Raw genomic sequence first — 18,298 nt, forward strand, 5'->3', positions numbered from 1 at the left:
CTCAAACATTAAAATTGTATATATGCACACCACGTGATATATTCCTAAGGTCAGTGTTCTTCAATGAGAAAGCAATGACAGGATACTTGGTCTTGCAAACATGGAGGCAAACACCATGAACAGTTCGTCAATATAATTATGGCCTCACCAAAATGGCCGATGATCACATATCACTGCCGTTATGCTTTTATTGGCAACACTTCTGCCACTGTTGGCACAATTAAGCACCACATCAGTGTCTGAGCCATCAAGTGGATCCAAACATCTATTGAAGTCCTGTTACTAGTGCCTGATCACTCATAAACTGGAAAAACATAGGAGTTTGGCTTCCAAATTGAAGTTCGATCGTAGACGCTTGCATCTTCTTCTACGTGTATGATTAATTGTATATATATGAACACTATGATTTCTACATACATCAGAGATTAACCCGACCAATCATGCACACACACATTTACATACACGAGAGCTCGTACGTATTGATCAGTCGTTACAGGTACAGATTCACACCGCCGCCGCCGTCTACGCACTCAACAATTACTCTTCTCCGCCGCCGGCCAACCCTAAACTCACCGGCGCGCCGCTCTCCGGTATCCACTCGGCGCCGTGCAAGAAGTGCCCCACCGTGAACTGCAGCGCCTTCTCCTTGCTCATGACGTGGAACCCCTGCATGTCCTTCCTCCCCGTGACGTTCGCGCCGTCGCCGGCGTTGGCGAACTCGCCGAAGAAGGCCGTGCCGAGGTTCTCCTTGCCCTCCCACGGCATGTACCCCTGGCCGTGCACGAAGCCCTCGATGACGGACTCCATCACCACCGTCCGCGCGAAGTCCTTCCACGGCCGGCCCAGGTACGTCTTGACCACCGCCGCCGGCCCTGACCTGTTGTTACTGGCGGCGAGCTGCTCGTCGGCGACGATCTGGCTCCGGTGGATGACGAAGCCGGTGGTCTGCTGGTGGTCCCGACGCGCGTGCGCGGTGACGACGGCGGGCTGGCCCGGCCGCGGCTGCCGCACGAGGATGACGCAGCGCTGGAAGACGGCGGCGGCGTCGCCCATGATGAAGTCGACGGTGCCGGAGATGACGCAGCTGCGGTAGAACTGGCGGTAGGCCTGCGCGAAGAGCGTGTCCTGGTTGCCCTCGATCCGGCAGTTGAAGAAGATGGCCTTGTCGCCCTTGACGCGCAGCGCCAGCGCCTGCTGCTTCTCCACCCCCGCCGTGTTCCGGATGCCCAGCCTCATCGCCGTGAAGCTGTCGCCGTCCACCGCTGCGATTAATTCACGAATAATTCGTTCATGATGCATATATGTGTGTCGTTCATGATGCATATATGTATCGCCATCCATACCAAAAGTGGCGGTTCTCCACATCCTGATGCCGTCGAGGACGCTCTTGCTGCCCGTGACGATGGACTTCTTGGCGCCGTCGCCGTACATGGTGATGTTGCCCCTGCAGTTGGTGATGTTCACCGTCTCCTCGTAGACGCCTTCCTTGACGTAGATGAAGTACCTCCCGGTGTACTTGTTCGGCATGGCGTCCAGCGCGGCGGAGATGCTGGCGAAGTCGCCGCTGCCGTCCTTGGCCACCGTCACGTTGGGTGTGAGCCCGCCCTTTCCAGCGGCGATCAGTTCCCGCTCCTCCCTGTGCGCCCACGCGGGGACGACGTCCTCCTCGAGCCTGCGGCTGGCGCCATCGCCGCCGCCCTTGCCCTTCTCGACGTCGGTGTGGAGGTCGAGCATGGAGGCGAGCGCGGCGCCCTGCTTGATGATGGCGAGGGCGTTGCTGGATATCTCCCTCGCCTTCTCCATGGCGGTCTTCACCTCGTCGCGGATCTCCCCCTTGGGGAACATGTCGACGCAGGAGCCCTGGAACGTGATGACCGCGCTGAGCCAGGACTGGAGGTCCTGCACGGGGCCCTCGACGCCGCGCCACGCGATGCTGGCGAGCGCGCGCTCCACGTTGTCGCGGCAGGTGCCCAGGAGCATCCGGCAGTCGTGGATGGCCTCCCACACCAGGGTGTCGTTGCTCTGCCGCACCGCGTCCAGCACCGACGACCGGTTGAACCCCTCCTCCAGCGCGCGCTCGACGGCGGTGACCGCCGCGGCGGCGGCGGCGTGCGGGTACACGGCGGGGTCCGCCGACCGCGACAGCGCGCGCTCCAGGGTGTCGCGGCACGTGCCCTGGTAGTCGGCCGGCGCGCAGAAGAGCTCCACGCTGCGCGTCGTCTTGCTCAGGTTGCGCTTGCTCAGCCGGTCGTCGTCCTCGGCCTTCTCCGTCAGGAAGAAGGCCACCGTCCCGACGACCATGGCGATGAGAATGCACGCCGAGATGACGCCGACGACGAGCCGCTTGCGCGACTGGCCGCCATCGGACGACGACATTGTTGGCGCCGCGCAACCGGAGCTGGCTGGCTCGACGCCGCGCGAGCCAATTCCGAATCGGGGGTCACGACGTCGACGACGCGGGACGCGCGGCACGGGGAGTGGATCAGCTTGATATATGCATGGAGACGAACGTGCCCAACGACGACATCTCAAGTGACTATGATTAGGAACAGCTGTGAGGAAGTTTGTTTTAGCTACCTTGGAAGGATGATGACTGTTTGCATGGTACAGAGTTGCGGTCCGCCCTTGTTCTCAGGAAGAGGGTTGTTGGACTTGTGCAGCCAAGATTCTATAACCGGTCCGCCCTTCTTTTGTTTTTAAGAAAAAAAAGATATCAGCTTAAGAAAAACTTCTATAGAGCACGATTATTCTAGTAGGGGAATGAGCAATTCGATCCCTTTTCATCCCAGGCTTAATTTTGCCCACGACCTTTTCAAAATGTTCAGGTAGGTCCTTAATTATGTTTGTAATTTCTTGTTAGGAGTGCCAGGGAAATGTATTATATAAGAGACATCAAAATTATGTTTGTGGTACCTTACCTTTTAATATATTACAAGATCTAATAAAGTTATGAGATCATGGAGGTAGTTTTCAAGAGTACAAATCAACAGGTATGGCTTTCATGTTTCCCAAACTAAATAAAGTACGGTAATACTATAGTGAGGACGTCTTAGCGGAGAAAAAAAATTGGACGCCGAACCTTTCCGTCCCCACGTCACCTCAGCTCTATCCATCTCCATCTGCTGTTGAACCACTGCTTCTTATCCACTCGTTTTTCCTTCATGCTCTCCTTCCCCAGCCTCTCGTTCCTTTCCACCCCCACACATCACCTGCTACTTTGACCTCTGGTATTGCCATGGGTTCGAGCTTTTGGCCTGCAACCTCATGCTCCGCCTCACCTACGGTCCCACGCGTGCTCACCTCGGCATCATTGTGCTAGCACCACGTGCAGAATCTGCTCTAGCCCCAATCCCGGGCCCCCTACCTCTGGTGCTACAAATCGCTTGCTGCCTGCTCTTCATTACTACATGCTCGGTCATGACCCCACATCATGACCCCACCAAACCGCCGTTCAATTCCTCTCCATCCTCCAATCCAAGACCTCCCGCTCGAGTTTTGCATGGTGGGAGACCGGATTAGGTGTCAACAAGGCTAGGGGCTAGGGACACTAGCACATGATATGGGTGGTGATGAGAGACCAATAGCTACTCGACTGCAACCCTGCACAAGAGAGCAAGATCATGGAGCAGCAAAACATTGCCATGTTGTATTAGGTGTGATGTTATAGTAGGGATTTTGGATGTTGCAAGTGCTGCAGATGTATTCTTCTTGTGATTGTGTATGATTTTTGGGATGGTTGATTGTTGCAACATTTGATTTTTTATGTTTCGTCTATTGATTTTTATGTTGCAGCATGTTTTTTAGTGTTTCATTTATACACCACAAGCTTGACCAACCTAATGATAATTTTTTGCTTCAAAATGTTGCATGCGACAAATTCTAATGTTGCGGTGGGAATTTTTCTCATAGAATAAGATGTAAAATAGGTTACTTTTTATGTGTTGTAAATATGGAATTTTGATGTTGCACATATAGATTTTTCAAGTTGCAGACGATTGTAGTGAACTCACGAAGCATCTGATGGGAATTTTCCCATCAGACGTTCGGGTGCTAGCAGTGCCAAATAAAGTATGGATAGTCAACTAGAAGTCTAAAAGTAGTTGCCTGTGTCCATGAGGTCAGTAGCTTCAAAAGCCTTCATGGAATCTTTGTTGATCTTAGATAATTACACCAAGATTGTACAACCTACTCCCTTCTTCTACTGTTCTACATAGCTAAGATATGCACACATTTTATAACTAGCTCGAAGAAATAGAAAAAAACATGATATCAAATCATGTCACGACAAGAAAAGCACACATTAGAATCTTAATCTTCTTCCACCATTGATGACAAAACATTCGGACTATGAAAAAAAACCCCTTCAAAAGGCAACAGCTCAAACAAAAAGAGGCACATGCGCACAGACCACCATTGCCATGATCCAACTAGCGAAGGTAAGAAAATACCAGTTTTTATTCGGGAGAGCAAGTTCCTTGAACACCAGATATTGCCTTCAACAAGGGACAACAATTTCTTCTTTGCCAGGTATTGTTACTCGGACAACACCAAGTCGCAATCGCAAGGTGCTCTCACCATCACCTAGTGAGCTGGAATCACTGTACTTTCTATCCTTTACAAACACCTGCCGGACGCGAACTAGGATCTCCAAACCTTATCAGCCACTTAGCCATGCCACCAGCTATGAAGAAGCAATAACACACTCTTGAGTTCTTAAGTGCCTCTCTGGGAAGGTTTGAAGGATAACCTAGTTCGTAGATCATGAACTCTGATCAATAACCACGCCACCAGCTACGAAGAAGCAATAACACACTCTTGAGTCCTTAAGTGACTCTTTGGGAAGGGTTGAAGGATAACCTAGTTTGTAGATCATGAACTCCGATCAACAAGGCAAACATTACAACAAGTCTCTAGATCAGCATATATGGCCATGCCAACAAAGGTTGATGACTCAACCATAGAGGTAGCTCACCAAATCCCTAGGGGAAAATTCTATTCGAGATTTGGATTACAACCCAATTTTGACTAATCATACCATCATGGGTCCTTGTGCCCCCCCCCCACCCACGCACACCACCCCCCACACATACACATGCTTGAGGTGACAAATTCTATGGTTGGCTTCAAGAATCAAAGGATTTCAATGCCCCACATTCAAAAGATGATAAAAAACAATGACAACATCCCACGTGCAAGAAGTTTGAAACTAATAAAATCTATATATTATTCTCAAAAGTCAAATTGGGCATCTAAATGAAAATTTGATTGCATCATTGTATTTCTTACAAACAAATAATATTAATAATGTGAACATAAGATTGAACATCATGAATACTTTTTTTATTGTATAGAACACAATAGAAAATGAACATCATGAATAAATTATTGTATGCATGATCAAATGATTGCATACAATGAAAAATGATTTCAAATGGGGAACACAATGGTTTAGGGTTTAGTCCACAAAAGTGAACAAGTATGGTTTAACACATTAATAAACAATTTTACATGCATAACAAAAATGTCCATATCATGAATATTATTCTTGCTAGTGAACAGATATATTAAAATTATTATTATCAAAAAGTTAAAGAAAAGATAAGAAAAAGAAAAAAATAAAAGAAATGAAAAGTTAGAATTCCTGGAAAGAGAAAATAAAGGAGCAGAAAAATGATAACAAAAAAGAAACGAATAAATAGAAATAGAAATTATATGCAAAGAATTATAAAAAGGAATAATAACAAAAAGAGAAGAAAAGAGAAAATAAAAGAAAACAAAAAAGGAAAAAATAGAACATGGACCTCACTTGGGCCGCAGCCCTACTGGCTTGTGCAAGTGACGACATGGGCTTCCAGGATTCGACTTTTTTCCTAGCAAAACCAGTGGAGGGCCTTGCTCGAACCTTGCGAAGTGGTACCACGTGACTGACGACGTCGGCTGCCTGCGCATCACAGAAGAGAATTTTGCGGATTCGGCATCCGGCCGGCGGGCTTGGGGATAAGCCCGCGCGCCCGTCCCATACGGCCCTACAGGCCCCGGCAGCCCAGCGTCCAGCTCCTCCAGCACACCGATTCCTCGATCCCTCCCCAGTCCCCACATCGGCGGTGACCGGAGCTGCCTCACCTCGCCGGATCCGCCCCAGCTCGAGCGCCCAGGACCTCGCCGGAGCTGCACCACCTCGAGCGCGACGAGCCAGCGGCCCTCCCCTCCGCCGTTGCACCTCGCCTTCACCAGAGATCCGCACGCCGCGAACCGTCACCACCGGTTCAGTGTGGTATGCCTTCTCCCTTCTTCAGTTCTACCCTGTCCATTATGGTTAGGATCTAGGGTAGCAGACTAGCAGTAGCAGGCAGTTGCTCCGATTTGCAGGGTGCACATGGTACTATGGAAGTCGAAGTGCTAGTTAGATTTGTTTCACCTATTTATTTATTTATTTATTTTGTGTGTGCTGGCGAGTAGCTTCTACCAAAGAACATTTTCTTACAATTAAATGCTAGAGCATCAGGTTTAGAAATGAGTTAATTATGTTGAACCTGATGCGCTACCAAAGAACTTGTATAGCAAATGGATCACTTGTCTCTCAGCATAATTGACTCATTTGTGAATCTGATGCGCTAGCTCAGAAGTTAGGTATTTTGCGATGCCTTTTCTGTTATATTATGTATGGTATTTACCTGTAGAAACTCTCTTTTGCTATTACATGTATAAGCTGCATTCTTATTTTATGGGTATGTGTGTATCTATGTACACTTTCGAATTTTTAGTTGTATATAGTTTGTTATAGCCATACCACGAAATGAAACAACCTAATTACTGGACTTTTATATCATAAATGCATTTTTTCCATAGCTTTGTGCTGATTTCAGTGGATCCTGCATTGTGAAATGCTTGCCAAAGGGAGGAAGTTAGCTGGAAGGGGTGAAGAAATGTCTGCACATTATGCATTTGGACCACAGGAGGATGATGCGATTATTAAGCACAGGCTTCTGACTAGAACGACAACCACCAGGGGTGAACCACCACTAAAGAAGCTTCAGAAGAAGTTCATGTCCTTTGCCACTGAGATTGAGAAGGATGCAGATAACATAAGTGACTATGAGAGACTGTACAAGGCCTTCCTACAGGAAATTAACACCTTTGAGCTTCCTCTTCTGAAAAGCAAGACTGTTGTTGATGCAAACATTAGGGAGAAGGAGAGCTTTAATGAGCTGCAGGTTGAGATTGAGCGACAGATCTTGCAAGCTCAGACTGATATTGAGGATCTTAAGAAGCAACTTGAGCAGAGCAAGATCGAGAGGCAGCACAAAGAGGAGTGTGAAGCAATCCGAAAGGTGATTTCTTTGCAGCCTCCACGGTCAGAAACTGAGAAACTCATTGCAGATCTTGAGAAGGAGATTGCTGATTTGGAGGCTGAGAATGTAGCATGTGTAAGGACTTTGGAACTAAGGAAGAAGCAATTCGCCCTTCTTCTACATGTGGTGAGTTTATGCATAATGTCTTTTTCTTTGAGGTTGTGTTTTCTCTGTGTATGTAACAGTGGCTCATAGAAATAGAGCACCCAATTAATATAGTATCTCAATTCTCAAGTATGATGCTTTATGAATTTAAGGTGCTGACATATTTATGAAGTAGCTGTCAGATTAGGATTATGATTATATGACTGATTTCTGAGTTTTACATGAGTGATCACCTTTGATTCTGCGTGAACATTTAATTATCTACCTGCCTTTCTCATTGGACCGGCATCCAGTCATGTGTCTCATATAAATAGAAAGTGTACTTCCTTTTAAATCATAATTCTCGTGCAGTTCTCTCTTGTTGGAAGCCTTCTTACATATTCAGATAGCATAATTTATTTAGCCACCTGTGTAGTAGATTGATCTGGGAATGTATATTCCTGCGTTTGTACCTTTTACAGGTTGACGAATTGCAGATCTCGATTGAAGATGAGCAAAAGAGTATAGCAGATGAGCTGAGAGCTATCGCTGAAGAGCAGAAGATGAGCATAGAAGAAGGCAGTGGCGGTGCTTCAGATGCCATGGCTGTAGACTGATCAAGATACATTCACATATGTTGCAACCCTTGCTTGCACAAATGCACATTGTTTTTGGGACACAATTTTGCTGACTTGGCAAGGTAGTTATGAGGAGAGAGGAGTGGAAAGTTTGATCAGATGAGAGGGGAGTTTTATCCCCACGAAACCCAACAGGCACAGTTAGCATTGAGAGTGGCCTAACTGGCTGTCTGTCTGCTACGAAGAGAAACTGAAGCACACAACGAAAGTCAGTTCTCCATTCTCTGTTGTGCTCTCCAATATTTTTGTGCACTGAATAATGATGTACTGTCATTTTCTGGTTGAAGTGGAATGGTCAAACTCAGCCGCATTGAACACGTTCGCTTCTTTCTTTCATGCAAAACCATTCGTGGGACGCAACACGGGTCCGAAGTGATAAAACGCAGGATACTTTTCATGCAACTCATGAGAGGTTTCCTTAAAAATTCTTATGGGTTGAGGAGTTTTATAGGAATTGGAATTTCATATGATTCTAATGGCTCTCAAATTCTTTGTTCCAAAGGACCATGTACGAGAAATTCCTATAGAATCTAAATGGTGTTAGGTTCCTAAAAAAATCCTTTGTTCCAAAGGAGACCTAATATTTAGGGGAGGAAATCACATCGTTCTTCAAATTTTGCATGTAGGACATGGACAATTCGCAGTGTCCACCATGCAAAACAACGAGCAGTGTGTCCTGGAGGCCAAACAACATTTTTTTTATTGTTCCAGTTAGAGTTAGTTTGCTTTCTACGATTTTAACTTGCTAACTTCTTAAACTTTCTCATTCATTCTTTTATCATAAGCTAGGCAAAGAATGTGCTGCGACATTAAATTAATCATGCAAGAATGTGCCACGCATTTGTGCAAAGGTCGTCCATCATCCTTTTCATTTCCTTCAGCAAATGTCAAGAGCTTATCATGAGCCCCCGTTGCACAGCATCTAGTGCCGGGCATGTGTCCATTGGCACTGCACTAGACGACGATGACTGGGCCTAATTACATCGTTTTGACTACTCATCGTAGCCACTCTCTCAAAAGAGAGACCTCGAGTCCATTTAGGACATGGAAAGGGGCACTTTGGAATCCCGGAATCCAGCCACCTTTGCCCTCACGCTCGCTTTGCTTTGAGAGTTGAGACTCTCGCCCATCATTGCCCGTTACGTGGCTACTTGGAGCGTTCGTAGTTTATGGCTCACGCGTGCAGCTTTGCCTGCTCTCCTGGGGACAATGCCGCCATGTTCATTGCCGTGCCGCCCTTGGATGCATCATACTGCTACTCGATTTATTTTTTTTTCCTTTTCTCTCTTTTTTACCTTTTAAAAATAAGCCATTCCAACATTGGAAATGGCGTGCAAGGCGAATAAAAGGAGTGGTTCATTGAAGGGCACAAAAAGCTGAAGAATTGGCAGCCCATTTCGGGGAGAATGTCACAAAGTTTCAGGGGTGGCTATCCATTCCTCTCAATTTAAATATCCCCGACGTACATCTTATCCGGCTCGTTGTTATTGGGTCGTCAGCACAATCATGAAGACGCAATTCTATCTCGCTCTCTTGAAAGCGAAGAAAGAAGGAACTCATCGCAGGAGACGATATCATGTGTGCACGGAGGGTCAACGTCGTTTTCTCTATACGCGCCTAATAACCCTGTTATTAATTCCTTTGTCATGTCGTCACACGCGTATAGTTTTTTTTTCCTAAGCCTACCGAATATGTTATCCCTATCTCTAATAACAAGATTCTAGGGAATTCAAAATTCAAATTAGCTCAAGGAAGTGACGTTGCGGATATATTTTTTTTCAGTAAAGGAAACAAATGTCGCAGCCTTTTCATTTTGCAATGCACGCAACCTGGTCTTTATTACAGTTTTCGTTCAGAAGCAATGTTCGGAGAAAAATAAGACATTATGTATGTGGATAAATCAATCACGAAATAGTATATATTATTAAATGAGTGGATTTCATATGTGGTCCGTAAACTTGTCCTACGTTCCCATCCAAATCCACAAACTCTATATCCAAATGAGCTCTTTTTTTCTTTTGAAAGATCATATCCAAATGAGCTCTGGCTGCCTACATGGCATGCCACCATGCATGGCGCCTGCTGGTTTAGTGCTCATCTAGTATATGCTTGTCGAATGCTTCACAAACAATGTTTGGAAGAATGCCACATTTAAAGAATTCATTGAAAATGCTCTAACCAAAGTATTAGAGGGGGCATATTCTCCAACCAATCATATGCACTAGAGTTGAACTTGCACACAAGCGTCATGGTGGCACGTCACATATGCACCCGGATTTGATTTGACGACCTATAGGACAAGTTTAAGATTCCAAATGTACATGTGCAATTTGAGAGTTTGTGAGGCTAGGTGAGAACTCGGAAATATAGTAAATAGCTCCATAGCTTTGCTTGCAACAATGCCTAGAAATGCAGGCCATAGATTTCCATAAAAAGGATAACTGATAATAGTAATATGTTTGGATTTGTCAAAAATCAGATCGTGCCATCTGCCATGCGTATAGTATTAGCCACCACGATGCACGATGCCTATCTTTTGATATTTCTCCCCACACCCAAAATGTTACCGGCGGTGATGAAACGCTAAACTCGGTCACTATCCTCAAATTAGCAAATGAGATCCGAGTAACCAATGAAGCAATCAAAGAGGTCGATAGGATGACAAGGCAACAACACAGATTTTCACATTTTCACCCCGGTATATGCAGACGCCCTACGGTACCCGATCTGTTCCTGTGATCTCGTGACCGCTAGCAACAAGAGAAAGAAAAAGGGAGCTCACCGGCAAGGCGGAGGGGCGCCGACGGAGAAGGCCGGCCGGCCGTGGAGACGGGACTGTTGGGTGATGGCGCAAGCTGCCTCCTTGCCGGCGCCATGTAGGCCTGGGGCTAGGGGTCGGGGCAGTGGGCACTTCGGCGACGCCGACGTGGTTTGTAGCCTTGCGATTATGGCGGTGGGGACGATGACACGGCCGATGGAACGCGAGCCTATCCACAACGGCGTCAGCAGGGCACGGCGGCTGCCTGCGCATCGCGTCCACGCTTTCCTTGACACGTTTCGCTGTTTGGCCAACTACTACCTCCAGACTCCAGAGGAGTGGGCTATCGTCAGCCTGTTCAAACTTCAAACCGATTCTGCCATTCTGGTTTAGCATGATGTGACACAGTACTTAGTAGTTGTTAGTACTACATAATAGTAGGATTTCTCTGTCACTTTTGTACTTGGGGGCTTCTAAACTGTTTTCAGTTAGTCCGTCCTTGCGTCGTTGGAAAATCAACTTTGATGCGTTTCTCTTTTTTTCTTTTTTGCGAGGATTCTTTTTTCTATTAGCCACACGGATTTTACAGAATTTGGCACCAGCAAGATTCCAAGTAAACCCTCTTTGGGGTTTTACTAGTGAGCCGATGCATGGCCTCTTTCCCTGGGCAAATACATACAAAACCGTACGTCGACAAATTCTCCAGCAAACTGGAACTGATGACCTCTACTGGCATTTGATTGGCTGTGCCGGCAGAGGGAGGCCATCCTCTGCAGTCGGGTGACTGAGGATAGCGGCAGCTGGTAACTGCAGAACATGGGTTGCCCGTTGCACTCAGATATTTGTTTCGTCATTAACAGCGGCTGCTCTCGTCAAAATCAGCTTTCCGTGGCGCAAGGCCATCCCATGTGGAGACACAGTGCGGCGCTCGACAGCGAAATGCCTCCCATTTTTCACGGCCTCCTCCAAGAATTTTACTCCGAAACGCATGAATCCTGTTTGTAGATTTCTAGCACTATATGTAGCTGTTGATTACAGATCAACAGATCCTCTGTACACTTGCTTCCTTCTTCTTCCGATGCCTCAAATGGCTCGAGAAGATGAGGAACATGAGGAACGCAACAAGCAAATCAAGAAGAAAAAGCTTAATGCGGCTTCGCCGGCGGCGGGGACCCGCTGCTCTCGCCGCCGCCGAGCCCGGCCTCCAAGTCGCGGTCTTGTTGTTCATGCTGCGGTGGCGTCGGCGGCGCCGTCGCCGCGCCGCCGCAGCCTAGCAGCCGCCGTAGGGCGGCTACCCTTGCCGCCTCCACGACGGCCGCGACTCCGGCGATGGGCCCTTGAATCAGCTGCGGCGCCTGCGCCGGCACCGTCGGCGCCGGCTGACGCGCCCCCGTCCGGGGAGGAGGCTCCGTGGGCGTCTGGGCGGCGCCGCGGGTGCTGACGGCGTCCTGGGAGCCGAAGAAGAGGACGTTGGTGGGGAAGTTTGGCGACTCCGGGTCGGCCTCGGGCGCCCGGGGGGCCGGCACCGGCGCCTCCTCGTCGGCGACCGCGCAGCGGCAGAGCGGGCAGGTGGAGTGGGAGCGCAGCCACATGTCGACGCACTCGACGTGGAAGGCGTGGCCGCAGCGGGGGAGCACCCGCGCGGCCTCCCCCGCGGCGACCTCGGCGATGCAGACGGCGCAATCCGGGGGCGGGTCCCCGGCCGCCACCTCCCTCCGCGGCAGCGCGGCGATGGCGGCCTCGTCCATCCCGCCGCCGCCGCCGTGGCACCCCGCGCCCGCGAAGACGAACCGCGCGCGGCCCCTCCCGCCCCCGCCGCCGCCGTCCCTTCCTCCTCCTCCACCGATCGTCGGGGCCGCGCCGCGGTAGCGCTTGGCGCAGAGGAAGAGGTAGAAGCAGAGGACGAAGGTGATGAAGATGGCCGCCGCCGCCGCCAGCATCGTGGCCGCGGCCGCCACCGAGGTCCCCGTCACCGCCATCGGCCCGTCGCCTCCAGATCCCCCTTTCTCCTCCTCTTTCGCCCAAGAAGGATCCTCTTCCCCAGCTTTCTTGGGCGGCCGGATGTACCCGCCGAGAGCCCGAGATTGGGGAGTAGGGGAGTAGGGGAGTGGGGGAATTTGTGTGTTTGTGGAGTGGGGAATTGCCGAATTGGAGTGGGTGTGTCGCGTATATATACGGAGTGATTGGGGGAAGGAGGAGGAGCGTCAAGCGTGTGATTTGGATTGCAGCTGGGTTGGGAGGGGAAAGTGAGCGCAACAGTGACCGAGGCGGCCTGGCCGACTAGCGGTGACTGCAAGTAGACGACGAGTGTTGACTGGAGGATCGGGGAAGAAGAGGAAGACAAGGGTTTTGCAGGTGAAAAATCTTACGATGCTGAGTGTGACATGTCAGTGCGAAGATGGCTGGACCATCTTGGTCAGGAAGGTTCTTTGAAACTGGACCGCTTCCCTTCAATTTGCTGGAATATCTTCGTCTCAGGAGGCTTTGGATTGGCACAATTAGCTCTATCCAGATCGCAGGAGACACGAGCTCAGAAAATACTGCTCCCTGTTACTGTACGGTAGATGATAACACGTCGGGTGCATGTCTCAACTTCACATTGGACGACCATAGTTTGCTTATACTAGACGTTATATATTCAAGAACGAAAGTAGAATTTATTTATCTATATAATAATAAATTATGTTGGTACGTAACAATATTGTTCGAGCACGAAACAAATACATATTAGTATACTAGTGGTTAATAAATGTATGCTACGGGATCGACATCCTACGATCTCTATGTCATGTTATATTGTGCCTTTGACTAATGACTACTTTTGGCACTCTCATCAGATCCACAACCATCCACAAAGATCTCTCTGTGGTTATGTTCGCGGCCTCGATGATTTTGCGACTACCATTAGTCTTTTACCACCATACCCAACAATGCCTCTGCCGCCTCATCATCCCGCCCGCTGCCACCAGCACCAAGGCCAAAGGAAGAGAGATTGATAATTTTCATTGGCAATACTTCTTCCGTACCTGGGATGATACATTATTCTACAGTGAGAACAAAACAACACGCCGTATCGAACACCACCTATGAGAAATTAAGATCATGTTTGCTTAAAGAGTGAACTGGGATAGGCTGAGATGCACCAAGGTAGTTACGGAAGAGGTCATATAGGATATGGATTTGACCCATCCTTGTTTATGTTTCATAATAATAAGGATAGCACATTTGGATAAGCGCGAACAAAGACTAATGTCCCGTTTGAATCCAGAGGTTGACATCTAAAAATTAGTCCGTGATGATCCAAACAGTGGGGCTAAAAATAAATTAAAAATTAGCCAACCTTCCAACTAAACTTTAGTTCATTAGCCCTCCAAACCCAACTAATTTTAGACACGAATGGCAAAAGAATAAAAATACCTTCCTCTAAAATCTTACCATGTTTTCTTCTCCACCCTCTAAGAATAGAATGGACTTTTACCAATAAATAGGCTAAAAATTAATTCTGACTCCAAACAAGACTAAACTAAAAGAGTTGAGTTTTAGTTTTAGTCCATCCAAACATGCCCTAAGCACGAAACCCTTACGAAGTATTGGCTTGTTAAAGAAAACGGGATAACATATATTATATGTATTTCTTCTCGGTTGTCTGACTCCTCTCCGATGAAGACTTCGCTTGCATAATCAATCCACTCCGAACCAACTGTTTTGTGATAAACCTCTTATCCAAACGTTGGATGCACGCAGCCCCCATGATTGATTGAGGATGAGAGTACGATATCACCAACAGAATCTCTCATATATAAGTATATATACATGCCATCGATAGCTCCCTAATTTGCAGCCGCCGGGAATACTGTTTGTGTATCCATCGTTCTCATACGCGTTGCGTCGTGAAACTGGTTTCCTCTATGTTTTCATTTCTGATAAAATTTGGCACAAAAAACGGCCAGTGACCTCGATGCACCATTAAAATGGAGCCGCGAGGAGCTTTATTTTTGCCAGTTTGCTGTCCTCGTCCTCGGGGGATTCATACAAGAAGAAAAAGGAAACGGCGTAGTTCGATCATTTCGGATTTGTAGCTGCGGCAAAATTTAAACGTAGAGGAATTGTTCAGCTCAGCATCTGCCCACCATCTGGATATTTACATGACTTAACTCCACGATATTCTTAAAAAATCCCCCCTCCCCCAAATTATGTATTGGGAGCTTTTTCAAAATTTGTTTTCCGCAAAATCGTAACATCTCACGTCAGTTCTCTGATAACTAACCCTCAATATTTCAAAACAGACCACATCATCATAATTGGGTCCATCTCACTTGGGCTGCCCACCTCCTCCCCTCACTATCACCTCCCTCTCTCACGATCTACAACGCTACCGCCACCAGAAACTCCAAGTCGCCCCCTCCCACCGGCTCACCGAGGCTTTTGCCGCTCGATCTACCTTGGAAAACCCATCCCTGCGATCTCCAACTCCAATTGGAGATAGGTAACATGAAATCGTTACGAGTCGACGAAGCCTTTCCATGAAACTGGTGCTGGATTCATCGTCAGATGATGATGAATTCTTATTTTCTGCTACTCATGTGGCCATGAATGCGGATAAGTCTGTTGATGAACCAAAACATTGTGGTTCCATCCACGGGCATCAAGTAATTTGGCGGGACATATAGGCAGGGCATTAGAGGCTGTATCAAGATTATTTTTCAGATGATCCTATGTACGAATATAATTATTTTAGACGATGGTATGTATATAATAGATTTATTTGGACTATTTTTTTATAAATTCATATATATGTGGGTATGTATATAATAGATTTATTTGGACTATTTTTTTATAAATTCATATATATGTGTCTCGTTACTCTTCACGGGCATGTTTCAAATAAGGCGTACATTTTTTTACACAAATGGGATGCCGTAGAACAACACGATGAATATTTCGTGCACAAAAGGAACGTTGCTGCTATACTTGATCTTTCTAGTTTGCAAAAGATTACTACAGCATTTCGGATGTTAACTTATGAAGTAGCAGCTGAATGCTACAATGATTATTTTTAGATACAAAGATGAAATTAAACGTGTACACTCACATATTGTTTTAGCATTCCTATGTTGGAGTAATTCTAAAACTCCTGGACCACACACAAAATCATCATTGTCAACCTCAAACATGGCGTGGCAACACAAACAAATCAACACAAACAACATTAACATCCACTTACCATGGTCCATCACCAGGCAATTCACAGGCACCACTAAAATTTTCACGGCAATGTAGTTCAACAAAGTGCTCACGGTTCATACCGTTGGCCGCGTGGTCAAATGTTTCAGAGAGGTCGTCGTTGCAAGGGAACAACACCGATGGCTGGCAGGTGCTGCCATTGGAGGATGGGGGTGCTCCTCCGCCTTGCAATTGATCTCGCATGTTGCCTTCGCCGAGCAGGTCCTGGTCCCCACCGTTGGCCATCTGCAAATGTCCATCGCCACCAAGCCATTGGGGGATGCGGTCGCCGACGGACATCACTTGCCGCATCCTCTGGCCGCACACGGTGTACATACGCCTGCCGACTGGGGGCACATGATCGTGCGGGTTGCATTTCAAGGCTCATCGCGCCGCTGCCGCTACTCCCACCTCCAACGCCGCTGCTGCCGCTGCCACACGCCTTGCCTCCTCCAACAAAATAGGCGTGCCTAGGCGAAATAAATCGTGGGAATCGACTGGCGTGTGAGGGGGGATTGGGGAAGTGCAGCCTTGCGTAAATCTGCTGGAGGCAGGAGGCCGGATGCGGGACGCCGAATATTTTGGGCGATGAAGGTCTGTCGGAATTTTTTTCCTCCCTAAATCTTTTTTCGGGTTGTTTTAAAGAGCTTCTTGGAGTTGCTAGGTCCTGTTTGAATCTAGGGGCTAAACTTTAGTAGGCTAAAAATTAGCCCCTGATGATCCAAACAGTGGAGTTAAAAGTGGACAAAAAAAAATTAGCTAACATCCCAATTATTTATCCCTCCAAATCTAGCTAATGAGTGCTAATTTTAAACATGAATGGTAAAAGATCAAAAACACCCTCCACTAAAATCTTATTCTTTTTTCTCCTAGACCCTTTAAGGATATGATTGACTTTTACCAATAAATAGGCTAAAATTTAGCTCTCGCTCCAAACAAGTCAAGACTAATTTTAACCGAGTAAAGTTTAGACGTCTAAACTTTAGTCAATGATAAACTTTAATTTTAGTCCATCCAAACAGGTCCTCAACATCAGGAACAGCACGATGCACCGCTAGCTTTGCTAAAGAGCACGCAAGCACACTATATCCTAGTTGCACAAGTTCAATTAAGTACCCTGCATCCGATCCGATCATAAACAGAAGTTATTGTTCTGGATTTTTTTTTCATGCAAACTTCGTTTCAGCTGTGACTGTTGTCAATGAATTACACATGTTAACAATGCAAAGTCGTGCAGAACCAACGACCGCCGGCGGCTGCTGACAGAAGAAGCGGTAGACGCGCGCGGAAAGGGCAGACCGGATGCTTACTTATCCCGCACCAAACCAAGTTTTCCGCCGCGACGGGCGCTCCTCCTCTGCTCCGGCCGCACAGGTCCCAGACAGCGACGCCGAGCAGGCAGCGTGATACTAATATTTCGGGTGTGGGGGCCTTGGGTCATCCTGGGCGCGCGTCGCCGTCATCGGCGGAAAGGCGAGAAAGGAAAAGTGCCCGGCCGAGCGTCGCGCAGGCGTTGAAAGCGGCGCGGCGCGCGCGGGGGCCGTTGCCCGTTGCTACGCCGCCGATCGCTCACCTCACCGGTGTGGACTTGGTTTGGTGTTCGGCTCCTTTCCGGCTGGACAGCAGAGATTATTCATTATTAGTCGTAGTGGTAGCGAAGAAAACAGTAGCAGGCTGCCCAGACCCCAGAAGACTGCGGTCCTTGTTTTCGTACACGACAAATCGTCGTGCGCTTGTTCTTCCGCTGGTGACTGCGGGCGGGATGAAAAAGTCGAGGACAAAAGGTTGCTCTATTGAAATTAGGGGCGTGGTGTATTTTGTTTTTCCAACCTAGATACGCAAGTGCTGCACGATCGTACAAGTGCTCTAAGATTTCTGCTGCCCAACTTTTCCGTCTGCCTTGTCATTTTCCTTCTCTTCTTCCCACATTTTTTTATGTTGTCAAATGACTTGGTAGTTACATAGTATCTCGACCAACCTATGGTTATGAATTATAATTTTTTTGGGGTCAAACTGTGACTATGGTTTGGGTCTGGTGCCTTCTTTTATTCTCTCCTATAATTTTTTATATATCTTATTTTAAATACAAGATACAGTATTTTAACTCACGCACAAATTCACACCCCATGCACACACTCCCTCACACACACACACCCAACTCGAGCACTTGTGCCACCCGAGCTACACCTCGTTCCCTTCTCTCCTACGACTCGGTGTGAACTTCCTGCATAGGAATGCAGAGA

The 18,298-nt window shown here is 47.6% G+C and overlaps 3 protein-coding genes across 6 annotated transcripts; 1 reads left to right on the top strand and 2 right to left on the bottom strand.

Moving 5' to 3' along the window:
- Window positions 1-340: 340 nt before the first annotated feature.
- LOC117838204 (putative pectinesterase/pectinesterase inhibitor 45) lies at window positions 341-11,656 on the bottom strand. The gene is made up of 3 exons (XM_072290627.1): window positions 10,857-11,656; window positions 1,344-2,687; window positions 341-1,262 (listed from the first exon to the last, which is right to left on the bottom strand). Exons 2-3 carry the CDS (start codon window positions 2,374-2,376, stop codon window positions 538-540), a joined length of 1,758 nt encoding a protein of 585 aa, XP_072146728.1. The 5' UTR covers window positions 2,377-2,687; window positions 10,857-11,656; the 3' UTR covers window positions 341-537.
- Window positions 5,969-8,391, top strand: LOC117838206 (THO complex subunit 7B). Of its 4 annotated transcripts, none has more exons than XM_034718144.2 (3): window positions 5,969-6,274; window positions 6,850-7,478; window positions 7,919-8,391. In XM_034718144.2, exons 2-3 carry the CDS (start codon window positions 6,885-6,887, stop codon window positions 8,051-8,053), a joined length of 729 nt encoding a protein of 242 aa, XP_034574035.1. In that variant the 5' UTR covers window positions 5,969-6,274; window positions 6,850-6,884; the 3' UTR covers window positions 8,054-8,391. The 4 variants fall into 4 exon arrangements, with proteins under 4 accessions (XP_034574035.1, XP_034574033.1, XP_034574036.1 ...); XM_034718142.2 differs by having other exon boundaries at window positions 6,867-7,478; XM_034718145.2 differs by having other exon boundaries at window positions 5,970-6,274; window positions 6,898-7,478.
- Window positions 11,657-11,804: 148 nt separating the features above from the next.
- On the bottom strand, window positions 11,805-13,161 carry LOC117838205 (uncharacterized). Its single transcript, XM_034718140.2, has one exon. It carries the CDS (start codon window positions 12,809-12,811, stop codon window positions 11,978-11,980), a length of 834 nt encoding a protein of 277 aa, XP_034574031.1. The 5' UTR covers window positions 12,812-13,161; the 3' UTR covers window positions 11,805-11,977.
- Between the last annotated feature and the right edge of the window lie 5,137 nt (window positions 13,162-18,298).

The sequence above is a fragment of the Setaria viridis genome, chromosome 9 (genome assembly GCF_005286985.2).
Source record: "Setaria viridis chromosome 9, Setaria_viridis_v4.0, whole genome shotgun sequence".
Lineage (NCBI taxonomy): Eukaryota > Viridiplantae > Streptophyta > Magnoliopsida > Poales > Poaceae > Setaria > Setaria viridis.